The sequence below is a fragment of the Cryptomeria japonica genome, chromosome 7 (genome assembly GCF_030272615.1).
Source record: "Cryptomeria japonica chromosome 7, Sugi_1.0, whole genome shotgun sequence".
In the NCBI taxonomy this organism is placed as follows: Eukaryota; Viridiplantae; Streptophyta; class Pinopsida; order Cupressales; family Cupressaceae; genus Cryptomeria; species Cryptomeria japonica.
This window is the reverse complement of record NC_081411.1, coordinates 490,410,748-490,434,676: the sequence shown is the minus strand read 5'-3', so window position 1 is coordinate 490,434,676 and position 23,929 is coordinate 490,410,748. Positions and strand designations below refer to the sequence as shown.

At 39.4% G+C, this 23,929-nt stretch overlaps 1 protein-coding gene across 6 annotated transcripts in view; it reads right to left on the bottom strand.

The window, feature by feature from the left end:
• Positions 1-1,270: 1,270 nt before the first annotated feature.
• LOC131065758 (isochorismate synthase, chloroplastic) overlaps positions 1,271-23,929 on the bottom strand; it is a 314,318-nt gene continuing 291,659 nt past the window's right edge. For 3 of the 6 annotated variants that reach the window (XM_058000400.2, XM_058000398.2, XM_058000401.2), the window contains exons 14-15: positions 1,748-1,849; positions 1,271-1,654 (exon numbers count right to left, since the gene is read on the bottom strand). In XM_058000400.2, the coding sequence (XP_057856383.1) occupies positions 1,766-1,849 (84 nt within the window). In that variant the 3' untranslated portion in view covers positions 1,271-1,654; positions 1,748-1,765. Of the gene's footprint in view, positions 1,655-1,741; positions 1,850-23,929 lie in introns of those variants that run through there. The other 3 variants (XM_058000399.2, XM_059209304.1, XR_009111467.2) reach the window with 3 other exon arrangements.

The window sequence follows — 23,929 nt, the reverse complement described above, 5'->3', positions numbered from 1 at the left end:
TATTCCATACAATATCTAAACCATCTACAACATCCTATGACAAAAGTTGTTATAGAAGTCCACATCATCCAAATCTCTAAGAAATGAAGATTTACTTGTTAAAATGTTCAGTGTCACAACATAGTTCAATTCAATTAATAGATTTGGAATCCATGTTACATACATATAAAACTATTTTGCATGGGAATACCGAAATATGCATGGTAATCATCTCAATACTTGTACTTAATATATTTACATAGAAGGGGGAAATCAACAATGAAAGTTTAAGTTGAACAATCAAGGTGATTATTATGTACATTTGCACTCCCTCTAGAGCCACCAATTAAGGGAATATATCCTTTCCTCTTTATGTTTTGATAAAACATAGCTCGCCTTGCCATGGTGTATTTTCTTGGTAACTCCAAGGCTCTTTTGGATATGTATTCCTGATTTTCATGTGTTACTCATTGTAACAATAGAGAAATAAAAAAGTACGTGCAAGAAAAATTTAAAAAAAAACATGTGGGTAGGTCAAATAGAGAGGAAAACGAAATACTATATCAAACATTTCAATCCCACACATGACCATACACAAAAGAACTATATAAGAATGAACATAAAATAGAAGGCAAAAATGTTAATTGTTCACATAAGGACCAACTCACATCAACTTAGATGCGAAACATGAAGATGAATGATACCTAAAGAGGAATGGGAAGAAAGAAGATATAGATATTGCACTCAAGGGGTGGTGGAGACAGAATGACATCATATCATGGAGTGTCCAACCTACAATGATATTCGGATCAACTATGTTGAAATACTAAATGTAAACACCTTGAGTAACCTATTTGACGAAGAAAAGATAACAAGAGTTGCAGATTTCCTAATCAAGATACACAGTAGAAGATCCGAGATGTAGAAAGAAAATGAAGTTTAGTGGTCAAAGTATTTTGTTTGGACTTTGCACGCTTCTTTTGCTAGCTGTCCGTGAGTCCCATAGACTGTTTGGCCTTGTGGATATTATTGAAAACATTCATTCATTCACTAACCTTGTCATTTTTTAAAATTTGCTCCTGTTTCATGTAATTCATGGCAAGGACAATCAGGGATGAGACTGCAGAAAGCAGCCCTCGCTCACACCCTACAACTGCAATTAACGAAAGTGAACAGAGCACCAGAAAAAAGCGACCAAACTTTAGAATTCGGCTTCAATAGCATATCAAGAAAAGTTCAAAGAAAAATGCATTGAAGCCGTAGCATGTATTTGTCGCAAAGAAAAACCAGGAAAGCAGCTTCTAAATTTGGGCTTTGATTGGATGAATATTTTCGAGACATGAAATTACAAGCAATTCCTAATAAAGAATCAAATGCTGTTGATGTTCAGCCAATTTAATCTACTTGTACATTTGTAGGACACATATTGTTAAACTGAATGAGCTTAAGAGCTTCCAGGCCATTATTCACATTGAACATCAATTTGTTTCACTGCCTAATGCTTAAAAAATTACAAGAATCAACTTATATGTGGAAAAAGAATTGAGATCGCCATCCATATGTTGCCAATATGTCATCCAGCGTATTGGGTAGTCTTCCATATCCAACAAGAAGGCCAGCATCATCTAAGACCTATGCAGCAGCTACCTTAAGGACAGGAATCTCCACGCAGGTACTATGTGAAAGTACACCAAATTGGAAATTACGTCTAAAATAAATGAACGATTAATAGTCTTGAAGTTAAAAGACTTTGTGAAATGATACTCACTTTACGAGCAGAACAGCATCATTTATCAACCATAAGAGATGTCCGCACGGCATTGATATTGAATGAGTTCATGGCATGGCCAGGGTGAATTAGGGCTTCAAACTGTCCAAAAACCATTAAGAAATGTCAAAAACAAACCCAATACGTTTTGGTATTTTGAAATGTAAAAAATATTATAGATATTAAATTAATAATGTTAAGAAGCTTGGAATCAAAATGCACAGTTGTTAGTGACCAGATTTAAATTTCTGATTTTCCATGTTTAATAATAAATCAATTGCATTTTTATTAAGAGATGCTTGCTCCAAACATTAGCCAGAATAAAACAAAAAAGCTGCATCAAATTTAATAAACAATTTTATAAAAACAACAAAATTTGAAGTTAAAATAAAGAGTGAGTTGCATCTAATGTAATAAACATTTGCTTAGTAAAAATAATTATTTATTTATGTGAAAGTGATAATTACAGTGGTAGCAAAAAATAGACTGTAATGTGATTAGTATGTTAACAAAAACCTTCCAACCATTCACTTTCTTATTCCTAATATCAAATACAGCAGTATGAAGCACAAGAGACTCAACACTACTTCCAGACTACTCAACTCTAATTCCATAAGTTTTAAAAAAAAAACCAAGACACGTGTATGGAATTTTGCAAATGTTAGCAGTCAGAAAGATGCATAAATGCTTTCACATCATGTGTAGAACTTGTGGTAATTCCTTCTAGCACTGACTCCATCTTACAGGCTTTAACTACACCTAAATCATTGTATGTTTTTATGTATAAGCGAGATTTTATTAAATGTGTTCCATGTTATTACTTATCCTCGTCATTAATGACTTATTTCCTTTACAACAACCATGATTGAGTCTCACTCATTGCCTCCAGGATCTTGTGGAGAGTGATAATTATGAGGTGCTTGTTGAATGCGAAACCCAGCAGCCAATTCATTTTCCTTCCATAACTCTTGGCTGTTCACATTCTGGATGATGTTATGAGGTGCTTGTTGAATGCGAAACCCAACAGTCAATTCATTTTCCTTCCCTAACTCTTGGCTGTTCACATTCTGGATGATGTTAGATTATGACTGTTTATAAAGAGTTTGTTGCTGCTGTATGAAATGTATCTGAGAAATAGTTTATGAATAATATATTGCTCTGTTTGAAGAGTGGATGTAGCCAGTTTTTGGTGAACCGCTATAAATTTGTGTGGTGTCTGAATCTCTAATTTTTTTGTTTTCATTTAATCTTCTTTTATTTATTTAACAATTGGCAGCAGAGCTGGTTGTGTTCAGTAGGAGAGATTTGAGTTTGAGTGGGAGCAATGTCGACCAATGAAGGAAAGGTTGAAAGATCCAGTGGCCACAATTATCCATTGTGGAAAATGTAGATGGAGGATTTTTTATACCAGAAAGATTTATGGCGACCATTACATGGTAAAGCAGAGAAACCTTCAACTATGCTGGATGAAGATTGGGATATTCTGGATAGAAAAGCACTGGGAGTGATTCAATTGTGCTTGTCTCCATCTATAGCATTTAACATATCTAAAGCAACAACTGCTGATTTGATGGGTAATTTGGATAAGTTGTATGAAAAACCTTCAACATTGAATAAGGTATTTCTAATTAAACGGTTGTTTAATATGAAAATGGTTGAAGGTGGTTCTGTTGCAAAACATTTAAATAATTTTAATACAATTACCAGTCAGTTAGCTTTTGTTAAAATAAGTTTTGATGAAGAAGTTCAGGCTCTATTAATTTTGTCCTCTTTGCCAAAAAACTGGGCCAGCTTTGTTATGGCAGTTAGTAACTCTATTTCTAGTTCAAATACTTTGAAATTTGATGATGTTGTTGGTACAATTCTAAGCAAGGAAATGCTAAGCAAGAGCACGGGTGAGACTTCAAGATTAGGCAATGTTTTGATTGCAAATGATAGGAGAAGATCAAAGGAAAGAGAGAAGAGCCAGAGGTCGTGAGAAATCACAAGGAAGGTCAAAATCCAAACCTAGAGATGGTGGTTGTTGGTATTGTGGCAAGCCAGGCCACATCAAAAAGAATTGTTGGAATTATAAGAAAACAATAGATCGGCCAAAAGAAGAAGAAGCCAATATAGTGTATTAAGAAGATGCAAGTGTTCTTAATCGAAGAAGAAATTGCAACTGATGTGTGGGTGCTTGATTTGGGAGCATCGTTTCATGTCACTCTCTGCAAGGAGTATTTCACAAATTGCAAAGCAGTGACTTTGGTAAGGTTTTTCTTGCTAACAATAGATCTTATGATATTACTGGCAAAAATGATATTTCCTTAAAATTGAAAAATGGAAATAGTTGAATGTTGTAGGATGTTAGATATGTTCCCCAACTCAAACAAAATTTAATCTTTGCTGGTGAATTGGGTTCTCAAGGATGTGAAATCAGTTTTGAATCCAATAGGTGGAAAGTAACAAAAGGGGCCTTGGTAATTGCTCGGGGCAGCAAATCAGACACCTTGTATGTAATAGAGGGTCACACTGAAGTGGAAATTGTTAATCTTACTTTTAATTTGCCATTGTGTGAGATAATGGCTACTCGGAAGCGGTTGTTGGATCAATTAAATGACAAAGCTGATTCTATTATTGAGGAATTTCTTAGCACTTCGGAAATTTTGGAGTACGGTTCGCTCAAAATTTTTGAAGCCTGAATCCAATAGGGAGAAAATGGTGGAAGAGAATGTTGTTGCTCTTGCCGCAAAGGTGATAAACAGTTCTGTTGTGATGTTTTCAAACATCGCCCCATTGCAAATGGGGACCCCCACTTTTTGCTTGGTAGCATAGTTGTCTTAGTTTAGTCGCCTAGCTTGGCAATGGTTTCTTTAGCTATTAACCTTTTGCTAGTGAGAGCTGCAGTGCGTTTGATTGTCAGGGAGTGGTTAAGTCAGGCAGACAAGCGAGCAAGTGGATATCTTTAGGATAGGATGAGGAAGTGAGGGTTGATCAAGCCTTGATGATGATGAAAGGAAGAAAACACCAAGTTAGCCTTAAGAGTCAGTCACTCTACACTCGGTGAGATTAGTGCTTGATGAGGAGGAACCCAGGTTTTGATGGTGATATTGAGTGGAGGTGGCAAAGAGTGAGTTACCCCTTGAATCCTTCAAAGTTTGCAAGAAAAGGGCAACAATATGATATCAAGCCAGACAAATGGTTAGTTTGATGAGGGAATGAACATGATTGAGACAATCAACAACTTAGAGAAGTCAAGAAGGAAACTTCACCTATCTCAAACCCCAACCATCTCATGTCCTCATCCCTCCAAATCCACGGACTTTAAAACACAATGTCCTAACGTCAAAAAGTCCAGCCATCTTCCCAAAATGTCTGGATTCATCAAAAAGTCCAACCAGTTCTAAGCCTCTTTCCTTGGCCATCAAAAAGTCCGGCCACCCTTGCACCTTCTGTCTTGACCTCTCTAAAACCCCAACCACAATACTCACAATGTCTCCACACCCCTAAAACCCTGACCATGACTAATATCTATGACTTGACAATGAAGAATGCATCATTGATATTTGATCAGGTGGGAAGATAAGTTTGATGAAAGATTAAGAAAAATAATGACTTAGAAAAATGAGGTGAATCTTCCACTTACCCCTCAAAGGCTTGGCCTTCCTCATCACCTTACTTCCTTACTGCCCCAAAAGCCCAACCATTCTCTTCACAATGTACAAGCAGGTCTAAAAGTCCGGCCATGCCATGTCCCCACCCAATCAAAAGCCCGACCATGTCATGTCCTGACAAGTCAAAAAGTCTGGCCATAGTCATATTTTGTCTAGACATACTAAAATGCACGACCAAGGGCAAATAGATGAAAATTAGACCTGCAGCAAGTTTGTATATCACTTGGTGGAAACACCAATCAGACCTCTAAGAGGTGAAGTCTTAGATTGAAAGCCTCAATCGGACTTGTTGATGTGTTTTTTTATGCACTATGCAATAAAATACTAAGCATTTTACCCTCTCTTGAACAAAATCTCCTCTTATGCTAAACTTTGTGATCATAGGAGGTGACTCCAAGGTTACGAATGTCAGGTCTTAACGCGCTCTTGGATAGACTCAGTGTGTATGATGTGATTTTGCTAGAATCATTCTGGGGACCTACGTTGAATCTTGAATGCTTGAATGCCGCTAGAACGTGGAAATTTACTTGATTTGAAAAAAGGAAAAAAAGATAAAGGATTTAGAAAGCTGATCCAACTCTAAGAATGCATGAGCGATGGACAATCCTTGGTGAAACTCAACAAGATTTTGCTTTGACATGCAAAGCAGCAACTCCACAAAGTTTAGTGCGATCTCCTAAGGTAAGCTTATAATGTTCAACTACAGACATAGACACCATCAAGGTGATGCATATCAATGAAGAAGTAGCGAATGAAGTTAAGCTTAGCTAAATGCATTCAGTTGACTACGCAAGATACTTCACAATAAAAGAAATACTAGTAGTATGAACATAGGAGCTTCACCATCAATCATGCACAAAGATCTTCCATCCATCTAATTATCACCATCTAACATGAGGATCCAACAATAAACCATGCAATTATGTAGAAGAAACAACGCATTCCACCATATCTTCAATGAAAGGGATGTTTATTTACATGTTCGGCAACAATTTCTGCCTTTTCCTCCTACTCTACTTCTAACTGCTGCTATCTAACTATTGACTATTAGCTATTGACTATTAAACTTTACAAATGAAGAAGTGGAGCTTTTTATAGTGCTCTTGTTACAATTGAATCGCTCAAATTGATTCATAATCAATGACCAAGATTACAAGATAGAAACCCTAATTAGGGTTTGTTACACCCATTACAAAGCATTTAATGCTTGACCAATGACAAAATTACATTTTATGAGACACACGTCTTCTTTGAATTATTCACCAATAGATGGTGAGGGTAGGTACATCGAACTTTGTGCCCTCATATGGTAATTATCCTACTTAATGGATGAGTTAGATGCATTGAACTTGGATGCCTCAACTGGAAATGTAGTGATAGGATTGAATATGACTAGGAGACACCTTAGCTTGTTCTTTGTAACTCATAACAAATGTAGGTGATTGATGCATATCTCTTGATACTCAACATTTCTAAGCTCAATCTTGAATGAGACGAAGGTAGGAGGTATTCCCAAATTGTATCCTTCTTGGGCATCAATCTTTCTAACTTTGATTAACTCTTATGTAACTGTCTCCTTGATGTACTGGCATTGATTCTTGCATTTTCGGAGGAAATCCAAGATTGTGAAAGTCTTCTTCCTTTAGCATGTGCACTCTCATGCTTGCTCTTGCATTCATCTTCATTCTATACTTCCTTCATCTTAACCTCTCATCTGTTGTAATCACCTTGAATGTACGGATCTTGTCCTTAGCATTCCTTCTTGTAGGATTTGATCTCCTTGTTATGATACTTGAGTCCTTGTTGATTTGTCTTGCATCTCTTGGTGTTGATATCTTTGACATTGCTCTTCAAACTTGTGGATCTTGATGAAATGAAGTGCATCACTTTAGTGAACTCCTCTCCATGCAGCGGGATCCTTGATCTCATCATCCCTTGTATGAGTGCCACCCTTCTCTTGCATCGAAACCTAAAAGGAGACACGATGAATCAAAATCATGATAGTAATGAAACCTTTCATACCCCTAAAGCATCACTAATCATTAATTCAAATCTAGAAATGGTGGTCTACTCATATAATTTGCTTGCAATCAGATCCGATTAATGTCTGATTTGGTTGCCTAAAGGTCTAACATCTGAGTTACATGTCTGCTTTTCTTGTGTTGGATAGCTAATTCTTATCTATTTGTCTCTGGGCGTGGATTTTAGGAGCAGTTGGAAGTCACCTAAAGACTGATTGGAGATTTAGGACCCCACTGGAAGTCATCATGTGCTGGTCGGAGATTTAAGGTAGCACTAGCAGTGCTTGTCAAGAAGTTCAGGCTTTTGGCGGTGCATAGGAAGTTTGGGGTTTTAGGGGGTCGCAAGAAGTGACACTAGGCAGGTTGGAGATTTAGGGGGTCACTGATAGTGACATCCCCCCTTCTCAAATCACTGGCATCTCTCATCAACTTGATCACTTGCAAGTTGAAACATTGGAATCATTCCAATCTCTAGCAGCACAAACACATTTTCAAGTCCTTGGGTGGGATTTTGAATGCCGTTGAGACTAACATGTAGCAAGTCAAAACTTTGATATGTCACTGACAGTGATGCAAAGCTGATTGGAGTTTTGAAGAGGCATTGACTGGAATGGTCGGACTTTTGACAGGGCATGACAGTCATCATAAGGAGATCGGACATTTGGAGGAGCACTTATAGGTCAGACCTTTGGAGGAGTACAAACAGTCTCTTCAAGGTCAGGCTTTTCAATAGGCATTGACAATGCTTGCAAGATGATCATAGATTTAGCCCTTAGGTGGAAGTGAAAGCTGCCAACCTTGCCTTCTATGCCATTTAATTATCACCCTTGTCGTTCATTCAATCAACTTTGAAATTTGCTCTCTTCCAAATATTTGATCGGATTTTTCAAGGCAAATTAGGAATTCACTCAACACGGTCAGACTTTTTGGACCCTACTAGCAATGGGCGAAGATTTTGGAAGGCACAAGAAGTGATACCAAGGTAGGTTGAGGTTTTGGATGAGCACTGATTGGAAGTGGTTGGGCTTTCCTTAGGGCATTGATTGGAAGTGATCGGGGTTTTTGATGAGCACTGACAATGCCAAAAAGAGATCATACTTTTGAGACCCCACTGACAGGAAATGGTCGGGGTTTTCACCCCTCACTGACAGTGAGCCAAAATATGTTAACTTGGCTTGCTCAATCACCTCTATCTCTCAAAACATCAAGCACTAACCTCAAGAGATGTTCATCATGCTGAGTAAAAGGACTTCCTCACCTTGATTGGACTTTCAGAGGGTCACAGGAAATGCCCATCAACTAATCGGACTTTTGAGGAGGCAGTGATAGTAGGTTGAGGCAAGACGGGGTTTTGGGGGGTTACTAATAGTGACTCAACTCTGCTCAGATTTGTTAGTAGCACTCACCTCACCAACTCAAAGGGCCCCTCATCATCATCAAAGCCTTTCCAATGTTGTTTGAGCCTCTATCTTGATTGTCTTGCATCTAACATCTAACTCAACACTTGCACTCATTGTTTCCATCTTTGAAGATGATGATCAAATGAAATGATCATCATATATTGCCCATTGCTAAGGCATTGAAAGAAAAACTGACATTAATTCCACCTAAAGAAGGAGATATGACGTGATCACTTCCCAACAATCAAAGACACTGCACTTCCTTAGGCACAAGGTTAATAGCTAAAAACTCTACCAGACGACCAAGAAAAGACAACTAACCTAGAAAGCGGGGGTCCCCATTTGCAATGAGGCGATGTGTGAAAACATCACAACATGTAGCACCACCTTGAATAAATGTTCCTGAACATTTCAAGGATAAAGACCCAATCCATACTTAGAACTTCCAAAAAATTCGAACCCACCTATCAAGAGACTAGGAAACATACTCAAAAAGGAAGAAGAATCCCGAATTGGATCAAGGTACTTAGTCTTTGATTACCCATGTGTGTGGAAATGCATTCATTCAGGCTCACAAGAACATTGTGACTCTTAGAATCCACCGCGACTAGCTACGTAGTTTTATCTCGACTCCATAAGCATCTTGGATAGAGCCTCACTGCCAGCGAGAGTCTATAGCCCCGACGAGGTTATCGCTGTAATCTCACAAATATTGCTCCATTTCCAGTTGGGTGTCCATAGCCCAAATGGAGTTACTCGCATGTTCCCAAAGCCAAATATTTTGATATTTCATTTTCTCTCTTTTCTTCTTTTTTCTCATCTTTTCTCTATCTCATGATATTGCTTTCCTTTCACATATTTTCCACACTTGGCTTGTAAGCAATGAAGATCACTTGGGTTTGAGAATGACAGTGGTGTTGAAGCAGGATTTTAAATTGTTCACTAGCCATGACTTCACCTAAGAAACCACAAAAACTTAGAGCAATAGATTAAGTGTGTAAAATATAGTAATTGAAAGATGTTGGTACAAAGAAACAATAAGTGATTCCCTTCCGAGTCGAATACAAATCCTAACCAAATGATAAAATTGGAGAGGAACAACCTCAGATTCAAAGGCACCTCATAAGTAGTTATCTAGGAAATAGACTGAACAAAAGATTCAATATGTGCCAGCATGTGAGAAAACAACACAAACACCTGTCTCACAAATGAAGGCTCCCACTTTGGACACCTAGACTAAGCAACGACTAGACTGACCAAAGCAAACCAAACTAAAGCAAAACTAAGCTAAAGCAAGAAAACAACTAAACTATCTGTGCCATTGAGGAATCATGAGCCAACTAACTCAAGGCAAACTAAGAACAAGGCTCAACAAAATGACTAAACTAAAACACACAAAAAGAAAACCTAGTCTAAGCCATATACAAGACTCCTAGAGTGTACATGACTCAAAAGAGCAACATATGTACATAATCTTGCATGATTTCTCAGGATATGTAGCAAGAGCATAGCAACAGTGATTGTTTGGAGTTGAGCAAACTCATCTTTAAACTCGGAAAGGTAGGCTCTTGAAATATTCCCCTTAATTTTTTTTTATTTTTTACAAAACAAGATTCACCCATTAAGTTTAGAATAATCAAACTTGCGCTGAAAGGCAATGCTAAAAGTAACCCTTTCACTTTTTGATCACCGAGAGCCCAATATGGGAGGGTGGGAGCATACGGTGTCAAGGGGATCGTTAGCTCAAATAACTGCTGGAAATGAAATCTCAAATACAATACTGGGCGGCAAGCTCGCCCCTTCCTCTTATCCAACGGGTGTAAAAACTTCTACAGCAGTATGGCGGTGCAACCAGCCAATTAGAAGATTACAACTAAAAGAACAACAATCACTCGACCGCTTATGCAGCGGGAGGACTAGAAATGGAATTACAATCAACTCTACCGCTTATTTAGTGGGAGGACAGTGTTACAATAGATAAGAAGGCGGCAAGACAGCCTCTTCCACTTATGCTGTAGTGTCCCTTGCCAATTCTGATATAAATTTCAGACTTTTGACCCCTTGGAGAATTTCGTCAAACACTTGGCATATGACTGGTCCAAAGTACTTCAGACTTATCTTGACATTATAAACCTTTGTTTTAACAATAAGGTGACTTGCAAACCATAGAACTACGATCTAGGATGATAATGCAACTATAATTCCTAATGTTTGATTCAATAACATGGAATGTTATGCAGAAATACAAGATTACACCAGACTGTCATTTAGACAAACAGTTGGCATGCATCATATAACAATGTCTAGACGAGAAGCAACCTTATAACTCCTTTATTTAGAATCAAATAGGCTTATTCACTCAACAAGTGCCCAAATATCTAACAATTAAGTACTGATTTCAGATTGTCTGAAGATACATGGCGGCCATTAATACATGCATACTACCGAAATACAATGAAATTATGATGCTAATTGAACTTGGTAGGAATCGCCTCAACCTGGGATTGAAGAAGCAAGTAGTATCCTAGTCTTTGGAGCCCTCCTAATGCCAAATCGAACTGTTCTTCAAGATCGCCTTGCTGCAGATGTAGATGATAATATCTAATAAACAACAGCTCCAATGTCTCCTTTTTGGCATCAAATATCATCGATATCTTCCTCCAAAGTGGGCGCCCTTATCAAAGAATGAAATCGATGCTCCTAGGTGGGGTTATGAGAAAAATCGAGGTGCATAGAGGGTCTGGTTGAATTTGTCTCTGACCTGAAAATATATAGAACTCCACAATTTAGCCTCCAATGAACCTCCAATAGAATCGCCTAATCTTCAGTAATAATCGATGCACATAAATGCCAAATGAAAGAGCTGAAATCACCACAACCCAATATCTGAAGACTCAACCAAAATCGTACACCATGAACTGATATGAAAGACTCCAATTAGCTCAATGTGAAGAACTGAATGTTCCTCACTCTCAAGGCAACCCTTCAGAGGATCTTTCACCTCCTCAGTTATGCGGATCAAAGGGAGGTATCATTCCCTAAGACCAAATCTGCGGACAACCCTTGGCTCCACAACCACAATACAAGAAGATAACAAACAACTGATGATCAATCATGTATTCCCTCTTCTATTTATTCTTTTTATAACTCATCATAAGATTCCTTCTAGAAGATTCAGGTAGGTACACTTTATTATTATTTTATTACACATGTTATTTTTAATGCACTTTTAAAATATTATTTCATTATTATTAAAGTGCACACGTCTCATGATACGTATTATACCCTTAAATCGCCATAAAACCAAATAGAAATGAAATATGAAGCCACAAATTGCTGCCAAGCCAACCCCCTAATCAACTCCTTGGCATACGAGGGTCAATTATAGGCCAACCTCGTAAATGTCCACGTGCTAAGGAGAAGGGGACATTACAGTCCGCCCTCCCTAAAATTGCTTGTCCTCAAGCAATCTCAATGTTGGATGTTGCAGAATCTCCTCGCTTTCCCAGGTAGCATCCTCAACCAGCAAATCCTTCCATTTGATCAAATATTCCCTGATAACTCTTCTTCTCAACTGCTTCTCTCTGACATCCAAGATAGCCTCAGGTACTAAATTCAACTTACCCTCATCATCCAAGGGTGGTAAAGTCGTGGAAGGAATCACATGATGTCCTAACGCCTTCTTGAGGCATGAGACATAAAATACATTATGCACTTTGCTGTCCGCCGGTAACTCAAGCTCATAAGCAACCTCTCCCACACGCCTGATAATCCTATAGGGTCCATAATACCGTGGCTTAAGCTTCTCGGCACCACTCTTCTTGAGAGTGAATTGTCTATATGGCTGCAACATCAAATACACCATGTCACCTACCTCAAATGACTGCTCCACTCTCTTCTGATCTGCGTATTGCTTCTGCTGATTTTGTGCCTTTTGTAAATTCTCTCGAAGAGCCCTCATAATATCCTGATTCTCCTGTAACATGTCTCCAGCACTAGGCACTCTACTGTCACTGAATAACAAATCAAAAAAGCTAGGCGCCTCATACCCATACAATGCCGTGAATGGTGTCATCAGAATAGAAAGGTGGTAAGTGGTATTATAGCAATACTCACAAAGATAGATCCACTTGACCCAACCCTTCTACTGCCATGCAATGTAATTTTTGAGATATCCCTCCACCCATTTGTTCACTATTTCCATCTGTCCATTCGTCTGCGGGTGGTAGCTGGTGCTCGGAGTGAGCTCGGTCCCACAAAGTCTAAAGAGCTCCTGCCAAAAGTGGCTCATGAACCTGCTATCTCTATCACTCATTATACTCTGAGGTAAACCATGCAATCTGAATATCTCTCGAAAGAAGAGTTATGCTACCTGTGTAGCTGAATGTGTAGTGGTGATTAGGACAAAATGAGCATACTTAGTCAAATGGTCAACCACCACATAAATACAGTCCTTACCCTGCACCTTAGGTAAACCTGTAATGAAGTCCATGGAAATATATTCCCACTTCCTATCAGGAATCGGAAGTGGCTGAAGTAAACTTGCAGGGTATGTGTGATCCTGTTTATTCTGTTGGCAAACAGGACACTCTCTGACATGTTGAAGAACATCTGATTTCAAACCCTTCCAAGTGAATCTCTCCCGTATTTGTTTGTATGTCTTGTAGTAGCCGAGATGACCTACCATAGGTGTATCATGAAAGGTTCTTATCACCATGTTCTTCACATCCGATCCTGGGGTCAAAAATATCCTCCCCTTGTAAATGATTAGATCATTCACAATGGAGTACCTATCATCACAAATCGACCCCTCAATGAAATCTGAAGCCCAAGAGTCCTTGGCATATTCTGCCACAATCAGATGCCTCCAATCCTTTGAAATCTGTGCCATGGAGCTCAAATGTGGACGACAAGATAGTGCATCAACGACTACATTCTGCATACCTTTGACAAAGGAAATGTCAAAGTCATATGATTGCAGTTTGCTTACCCATTTCTGCTGCCTATCATTAAGATCCCGCTGCCCAAGGAAATGTCTCAAGCTGTTATGGTCTACTTTTACAATGAATTTGCTGCCTACCAAATATTGCCTGAATTTGGGCAAAGCATGCATGATGGCCAACATTTCCTTATCGTATATGTTGTAGCTCTTCTCAGGACGTCTCAGCTTCCTGCTCTCAAAAGCAATCGGATGTTTGTCTTGTATAAGGATAGCCTCGATCCCTTCACCTAACACATCACATTGTAACTCAAAGGGTTTGCTGAAATCTGGCAAAGCCAGTACTGGGCAGGTGGTCATAATTCGTTTGAACATCTCAAAGCATTCCTATGCTTCAAGAGTCCAAACAAAAGCTCCCTTTTTAGTCAAATCGGTGAGTGGAGCTGCATGTCGTGAGTATCCATTAACAAACCTACGATAGAAACCACGCAAACCCAAAAACCCTCTAAGTTGTGTAAGATTCACAGGTGTAGGCCATTCTACAATTGCCTTGAGCTTGTCAAGATACATATGTACTCCTTCTGCACTGATGATGTGACTTAAATAAAGTAACTCTGTCATACCCAAGTCACACTTGTATTCCTTGGCATATAGAGACTCCGTGACAAGATTACCCAAAATTGTATCAAGATGTGCAATGTGTTCCTCTCATGTCCTGCTGTACACCAAAATATCATCAAAGAAGACTAGCACAAATTTCTGCAACTGTGAATGAAACACCCTGTTCATCGTGGACTGGAATGTAGCAGGTGCATTGGTTAGCCCAAATGGTAGAACCACAAACTCAAAATGTCCACAATGGCAATGAAATGTTGTCTTCTCAATGTCCTGCTCCCTAACTCGAATCTGGTGATATCCCGACCTTAAGTCAATCTTAGAAAAATACTGTGCACCATGTAGCTCATCAATCAATTCATCAATTCTAGGGATGGAATACATGTTCTTGATAGTCTTTTTGTTCAACAACCTGTAGTCAATGCACATCCGCAATGTGCCATCCTTCTTCTTGACCAAAACTACGGATGAAGCAAAAAGTGACTTATTAGGTTGGATATATCCCATAGCTAGCAGCTCCTTAATGGTTTTTTCTATCTCATCCTTGAGCCGCTTGGGATGACTGTAGGGAGTGACTATGATGGGTTTAGCACCCTCTTCCAATTCAATAATGTGTTCTATCCCCCTATTTGGAGGTCTACCAGGTGGAATCTCACTGAAGACCTTATCATGCTTGATCCTGAACTCCTGGATGTCAGATGCATAGATAGGTTTATGCTGCTCCTCTTGTGTTGGCTTTAAAACACATCCTTCTGCCCACTCAACCATGTCATTGTTGAGACATGGACCAGCTAGGACTTGAACCTAGGACCTTCCATACCCTGCTGGAGTGCTCTACCACTGAGCTACTGGCCACTCTTGGACTAGTCCATCGTCGGTCTGCGTGTGGCTTATTTCCAACACCAACACCCCCCCTTAAGCCACACCTCTTGTGTGCTTGGGGCTCCTAGCCTGGACCTGGCTCTGATACCATGTTGAGACATGGACTAGCTAGGACTCGAACCTAGGACCTTCCATACGATGCTGGAGTGCTCTACCACTGAGCTACTGGCCCCTCTTGGACCAGTCCATTGTCGGTCCGGGTGTGGCTTATTTCCAACACCAACACACCCCCTTAAGCCACACCTCTCGTGTGTTTGGGGCTCCTAGCCTGGACATGGCTCTGATACCATGTTGAGACATGGACCAGCTAGGACTCGAACCTAGGACCTTCCATAGGCTGCTGGAGTGCTCTACCATTGAGCTACTGTCCCCTCTTGGACCAGTCCATCGTCGGTCCGGGTGTGGCTTATTTTCAACACCAACACCCCCCCTTAAGCCACACCTCTTGTGTGCTTGGGGCTCCTAGCCTGGACCTGGCTCTGATACCATGTTGAGACATGGACTAGCTAGGAATTGAACCTAGGACCTTCCATACATTGCTGGAATGCTCTACCACTGAGCTACTGGCCCCTCTTGGACCAGTCCATTGTCAGTCCGGGTGTGGCTTATTTCCAACACCAACAGTCATGACGCAAGAGTCGCTCCATCCTCTTGAATGAAATAGTCCTGCAGCTAGTGTCCGTGAGTGCCTTCAACACATGTGTCTTTCCATCCCTTTCAAATCTCATTTCCATCTCACGGAGGTTGAGGGTGAATATTCCTATGTAATGCAGTCATGTCATTCCCAAAACCATATGAGTGTCTCCCATGTTCACCACATAAAAGTCTGCCTTGAATTCAAAATTATTCAAGTGCATAGGAAGGTCGAGAATCATCTTGTCACAATTGAGAGTGTAACCATTAGCAACCTTCACTCATATTCCCTCAAAATCCTCGGTGCTTATGCCACGCCTTTCCACAAGCCTTGCATCAATAAAATTGTGACTTGCACCTATGTCAAGTCGAGTGATGATTTTTTGTCCAGCAAGTACACCTCTCATCCTAAAAGAACCCTCACACTGAATGCTAGTGAGGCGAGCCTCTTTAAGCTTCACCTCAGGTTCAACTTCCCCTTCTTGTTCTGACTTTTCTGATTCTGAATCTTCATAATCTGATTGCTGATCAAAATCCGATCCTTCATAGACAGCCCACATAGCCCTGTTTGCCTTCCCTTTAGGCCTTAAAGGACAGTCATGATTAGCATCATAAGGCCCCTTACAATAGAAACACAATTTCTTCTTTCTCAAGTCATTGAGTGTCTCATGATCAAGTGGGAAAATGGACTTACCCTTTGCCTTATCATCTTTCTTTTGAAACTTCTTGTTATCACAGTAGGAAGATGATCCCTTTGATGTAAACTTGCTGGTAGGTGCTGCAAATTCCATCCCACGTGCCTTCTTCATAGCTTCTTGTAGAGAGGGAGGATCAAAGGCCTTCAACCAGCCTTTTAGTGGTTCCATTAGCCCTTCAATAAATAAGACTACCAACCTCCTTTCGTTGATATTAGGAACCATGACTGATAATTGTTGGAAATCAGCAACATATGCTTCAAGGGAGCCATGTTGCTTAAGTTGTGCTAGCTCACGAAAGCTTACCTCAAGATCTTTCACATCAAATCTTTCAATCAGCTTCTCAGTGAACTCATCATAAGCGGTAAGTAGGTTGTGACCAAGAGTGATCAGCCCGTGGTACCACCACTCATGAGCAGCTCCTTCCAAATGTAAGGTGGCAAACCTTATTGCATCTTCTTCAGGCATAGGTCTTAATGATAGATAATTATCAAGTTTTTGTACCCAAGACCTAGCTGTACATTTGTTGCTTCCATCATAATAAGGCACAGTGATCTTACCGAGTGTCTGCTGATAATCATTTCTTGGTGGAGTATAATGTTCATTTCTTCCTCCTCTCCTATTCCTTTGATTCATGAATTGATCAAAGGTCCATTGATCCTTCAAATCAGCAGGTAATGCATTGTACTCCTAGTAAGCTTGCCTTGCTTCATCTCTGAAGGTAGTAGCTGCAACAACTAGAGGTTGTTCTTCCCTTGGTGTGAAAGTAGGGAAAAGTGGTCTAGAGGCTGATCCTCTAGTAGTAGTTCTGTGGACAGATCTGTCTCCTTCAATATTTCTGATATTTTCATTGTTCCCGCTATGTTCAGCTTCATTTCATTGATGAAAGTTATTGTTGTTGGACTGCTGTTCCATTTTCCCTAACAATCGAGACACCATGTCTAACATGGTGTCAAATTTCCTTTCAATTCATGCATCTTTATCTTCTTCTGCCATGTTCTGAATAGTTTTACTAGCATCTCTTTCTCTCAATGCTGCAGATAATGTATCCACTTCAGGTACTTGTGGATTTTGGTACTGCTGTCTCCATTGTTCCCTGTTATAGTACCTCACTTCTCTTGCACTCATTCAAAAAAATTTGATCATAGGATGGCAGGATGAAAGCTTTGATACCATTGTAGTGTCCCTTGCCAATTCTGATATAAATTTCAGACTTTTGACCCCTTGGAGAATTTCGTCAAACACTTGGCATATGACTGGTCCAAAGTACTTCAGACTTATCTTGACATTATAAACCTTTGTTTCAACAATAAGGTGACTTGCAAACCATAGAACTACAATCTAGGATGATAATGCAACTATAATTCCTAATGTTTGATTCAATAGCATGGAATGTTATGCAGAAATACAAGATTACACCAGACTGTCATTTAGACAAACAGTTGGCATGCATCATATAACAATGTCTAGATGAGAAGCAACCTTATAACTCCTTTATTTAGAATCAAATAGGCTTATTCACTCAACAAGTGCCCAAATTTCTAACAATTAAGTACTGATTTCAGATTGTCTGAAGATACATGGCGGCCATTAATACATGCATACTACCGAAATACAATGAAATTCTGATGCTAATTGGACCTGGTGGGAATCACCTCAACCTGGGATTGAAGAAGCAAGCAATATCCTAGTCTTTGGAGCCCTCCTAATGCCAAATCGAACTGTTCTTCAAGATCACTTTGCTGCAGATGTAGATGATAATATCTAATAAACAACAGCTCCAATGTCTCCTTTTTGGCATCAAATATCATTGATATCTTCCTCCAAAGTGGGCGCCCTTATCAAAGAATGAAATCGATGCTCCTTGGTTGGGTTATGAGCAAAATCGAGGTGCATAGAGGGACTGGTCGAATTTGTCTGACTTGAAAATATGCAGTTCTCTCCACAATTTAGCCTCCAATAGAATCGCCTAACCTTCAATAATAATCGATGCACATATATGCCAAATGAAAGAGCTGAAATCACCACAACCCAATATCTGAAGACTCAACCAAAATCGTACACCATGAACTGATATGAAAGACTCCAATTAGCTCAATGTGAAGAACTGAATGTTCCTCACTCTCAAGGCAACCCTTCAGAGGATCTTTCACCTCCTCAGTTATGCGGATCGAAGGGAGGTATTGTTCCCTAAGACCAAATCTGCAGACAACCCTTGGCTTCACAACCACAATACAAGAAGATAACAAACAACTGATGATCAGCCATGTATTCCCTCTTCTATTTATTCTTTTTATAACTCATCATAAGATTTCTTCTAGAAGATTCGGGTAGGTACACTTTATTATTATTTTATTACACATGTTATTTTTTAATGCACTTTTAAAATATTATTTCATTATTTTTAAAGTGCACACGTCTCATGATACGTGTTATACCCTTATATCGCCATAAAACCAAACAGAAATGAAATATGAAGCCACAAATTGCCGCCAAGCCGACCCCCTAATCAACTCCTTGGCCTACGAGGGTCAATTATAGGCCAACCTCGTAAATGTCCACGTGCTAAGGAGAAGGGGACATTACATATGCAGTGGGACATGTGCAACAATCCAAGTATATAGCTATTAGTACTACTAATCAGCTTTACAGTGCAAACATGGATTACAATATTACTAGAATCACTGTCCAAACTAGGTGGAAAGGTCAGCCTCTTCCACTTATGCAATGGGTCAGCAGAAAGCCATAATGTTGCTGTTAGTAGTTAGTACTACTAACCAGCATTACAATGAATGCAGAATTTGACAACCAAGTGCTGATTAAGAACCAATAGCTGCAACAAGAACTCCAAACATCCTCTAAAAATCCCAAACAAATCACACTCTCAAGAACTCACTCAAAATCCAACTTTCGAAAAATCTGATATAAAGACAGCAGGCTGGAAATGCATAACCAACAACACCAATCCACACCAAAATGCTACTAACTCACTCAAAACTCACTCGAATCTTCCCCCAACACTCCTTAACTGACAATATGCATAAAGCGATCAAGTACAAACTAGAAATACTGCAGCAACATGACCCCAAACAAACAGCATGCATCGCAATGCATCCCCTAAAAAGTACGAGTAGGCTAAAAAGTACGATTTGCATTTAAAAATTGAAGACTCAAAACTAAGGGCTGAAAACTTACAAATCCCATCGCCCAGTGCATAGAAATAATCAAAGCGAATACCCTGAATCAGTAGGAGTCAACATGGAGACTTGGGAGTGAAAATATGCTTCAGCCATGATGCCATCCAGCAACCAAAAAACACACGAAGTCACACAGAAATCAGAAAACTAACTGATGCAATCCATTCTCAATATGATCTACCTATTCCTCTGAATGAGAAATAGTATCTCCACAGCTAGGTGCTATGTCTCAAGGACGAAACTGACATAGGCCAAGAAGCTCGCAACTTCGAAGCACAAGTCTGGCACGATTCTGATAGCACTTCGTTATACAAATTTCATGGATAAAATGAGAGCCCAAGGCTCCAATTTATAACTTTTGCCAAGCCAAATTCAAATTCAAATCCCTTAACATGGCGCCCAAATGCAATTCATTTCATTTCACCTCCTAGGCAAAGTTCGCCCAATGCCAATTCCACCACAAAATCACCACTTTGGATAAATAATAGTTTATAACATAAAGTGTAAAGTGGGCACTCAAAAATGACTTTAGAGGAATGATATTACTTAGGCACAAAATCGCCTCATTCACTTAAGTTATATTTTTTTGATTAAAATATCATGTCGAACCCTTTAAGTCAGAACGCCAATTATGCCCAGGCCAAATATAACCAAAGTATTTATTAAAAAAATATTTTGTCCCTTCCAAATATCGATTACTGCCAAAAAGAGTTGAGACTAAGTCAACTGAACCTGCCAAAAATAGAACTATCAGAAATAGTACTTACTAAAAATAGTAAGTCCAGGAAACTTCACGAAAAAGACTGTTCTTCGCACCTTGTGGCTCAGCTCAAGAAACCCAAAAAAACCCAGTAATCATGACAACTGACATCAACTTACTAAAAATAGTAAGTTCTGCAAACTCCCCTGAACTGATTGCATGTCATAGCTCTGAGAAGCTTACAAAAAAGCCAAAAGGAAATCTCGATTCATTCTGCCAAACTCCCATCAGAACATCCCTGAAAATTGTGAGAAGTCCTCCTAGAAAATAGGAAACCCTAATTTTGTTTTTGAGTGTCTTACAGGCATCCGAGGATAGGCTAACAGTCACTGGAAAGCATAGTGCTAAAAATGGGGACATTACAGCTCTCTCAATGCACTTTTCATATTCAATCGATTCCTCATGACAAATAATCAATTGAGGCAACTCATCAACTCCATGGTCAATCCAAATGCAAGTTGCTTTCCCAAAACCCCCATAATAAAAATAATAACTTTCGAAACTAGGATTAAAGAAAGAGACAACCTAACATGCTTTGTGCTCGAATGGAGATTCTTGTTCGTCATCTACCAATGCATCATAAGGAGAGAGATCATCAGCTGCTTCAAGATGTCGCCATTGGTGTGTAATGTCCCCTTTTCCACTCTAGTTTGTTTTGGGGATTGTTGGCCAATCCCGAGACCCGTTGGTCAGTCAAAGGCAGAATTAGGGTTTCCTATTTTCTAGGAGGATGTTTTGGCAATTTTAGTAGCTTGCATGTTGGAGTTTTACAGTTTTGATTTTGGATTCCTTCCGAGTTTTCAGAAAGCTTTGCAATGATGGTACATGCCTAGCAATCAGTGGAGTTCGGTAAACTTATTAGTTTTAGTAAGTGGGGGCGAGGACAACTCATTTTTCTGGGTTTTTCTAGGTTTTCAAAGAGCTTTGCGATGGTGTGACATTCAAATGAATCTCAACAACAAAACAACAAATCGAACTAGGGCAAACAACAATAATTCGATTTGGAATAAGAATTCAGCCACTCCACCAAAAACCACCAAAGTATGAGCAAATGTGCGCCAAGAGCATACACAACATTTGAATCTGTACCCAAAAATATTGAATGGAAACAACAACTTGAATGAGCAGAAATGTAGATCAGCTGTAGGTTTTCTTCACCAAATTATCACACAAAACTTCTTTGAATCCACTAGTAATCTCTGAATGAGATCACTCTGACATCTAGGAATTATCTCTCAAACTCGAAACCTAAGTTACCGGTTCGGGTTCGGATTCGGAAAAAAAAAAAAAAATCTTGGGTATGGGTACGGGTTCGTCCGTACATATATATATATATATATTTTTTAATTATATATATATACCCATATATTATATATATGTTCAATATATACAATCCATACAAAAATAAAATATACAATGTGACTTTCCATACATAAATGATAAATGATAAATCCATAATTATTAATTGCCAATGCCAATAAATATTCATTTATCGCAAATGTAATCAGTAAACTAATAACTAAAGTCTAATATCATATTCATAATTTGCAAAAAAGATTTCAAATCTTTTTTAAAAAGTCATAAAGGGGCGAATTAGAGTTTTATTATAAAAAAACTATTTTAAAAAGTCCTTTTTTATTGGTTTTTATTGTTTTTTTGACCCGTGGCCCTGTTTTTTGGAAACCATGGGCCTAGGTTCACGCTGGTCCTCCTAGGTTCACCCGGGTCCTCCTAGGTTCGACCTAGGTTCCACTCGGGTCCTTCCCAGGTGGTCGGGTTCCCTGTGGGTCCTGCGACGTAGGACCCACAGGGAACCCGGCCACCTGGGAAGGACCCGAGAGGAACCCAAGGAGAACCCGGGGAGAACCAGGACCGGGCAAGAACCAGAACCCGAACCTAGGCCAAAAGGGGAAGAACCGGTAACTTAGCTCGAAATTGTAGTTGAGCTAGGAGGGCGCGGAACCCCAAAGCCAGGTTTCAGAGAGTAGTTCGGCAGCACTTCGTTATCAAATTCTAGCATAACTCAAATGAAGGAGAGGAGGGTCATATTTATAGACTGGAAACCCATAATTTCAAATTTGCTTTCCCTCCAACTTGGGCACCACTTTTTGGGTAAAAGATGAGACTTTACTAAATTACCATTTTACTCCTCATATTGGAGTAAAAAATAGTTTTTCTTTTCCAAGCCAAGGTTGGATGCCAAAAGCAATATTATTTTTTCATTTTTCAACCAAGTAATGAAATATTCGCCCAACAATCTTATGAAAAATAATCAATTCATAACCTTAATCATCAATATAATCTCGGAACAATAATACCAAACTGAATTGCCGGGAGGAGAGGGACTCCAAACTGCCAAAAATAGGATTACTAAAAATAGAGCTGACAAAATTAGCATACTGCTTAAAATAGTAAGTAATCTTAAACTTCGTTAGAACACCTCCGAAGCAATCTTGACTTACTAAAAATAGCATACTGCTAAAAATAGTAAGTGTCTCCAACTGCATTTTAACCACATTTTGAGCAACTGTCGCAACTTACTAACAATAGTAAGTCCGAAAAAGTCCTCAGATCCAGTTGCATGAAACACCATCGCATAGCTCTTTGAAAACCTAGAAAAATAAGCCGTCCTCGCCCCTACTTACTAAAAATAGTAAGTATATCAAACTCCACTAATTGCTACGCATGTACCATCATTGCGAAGCTTTCTGAAAAACCCAAAAGGAATCCAGAATCAAAACTGTTAAACTCCAACATGCAAGCCACCAAAATTTGCAAAACATCCTCCTAGAAAATAGGAAGCCCTAATTCTGCCTCTAATTGACCAACGGGTCTCGGGATTGGCCAACAATCCCCAAAACAAACTAGGGCAGAAAAGTTGACATCACAGATCAGGTGTCCGAAACTAGAGCCATTGTTAGGACTGTCGAAAATTTGCTCAAATTTTGCTAATGATTTTTTCCTGGGTTGCAAGGAAACGTACCCTAGACCCTTGGAGACCCGAACCGGATACTGGTTCGCGTATCCCGTGTGGGAGTCGCCATTGGATGCGTTTCCAGTTACAGGAGACGTGGGCGGGAGTCGGCAAGGCATCTCCCGACGTCTCTAGGCCGAAAATAATAAATAAATCAAAAAACGCAAAAAAAAAACTAAAAAAAAACCCTAAAAGTCGAGCATCTTAACACATACGACAGCCAAAAAGTCAAAGAAAACAGAGAAAAGCTAACGCAAACAGATTTTCATCTATTTGCAGCCACGCGAACACATTTCGTCGGTTTGCAGCGTCGCGCGAACATATTTCGTCAATTTGCAGCCACGAGTTTCGTCGATTTGCAGGCAGGGTTTAGTGTTTACTGCAAAAAACAACAGGTTTTTTTCATTTTGCCT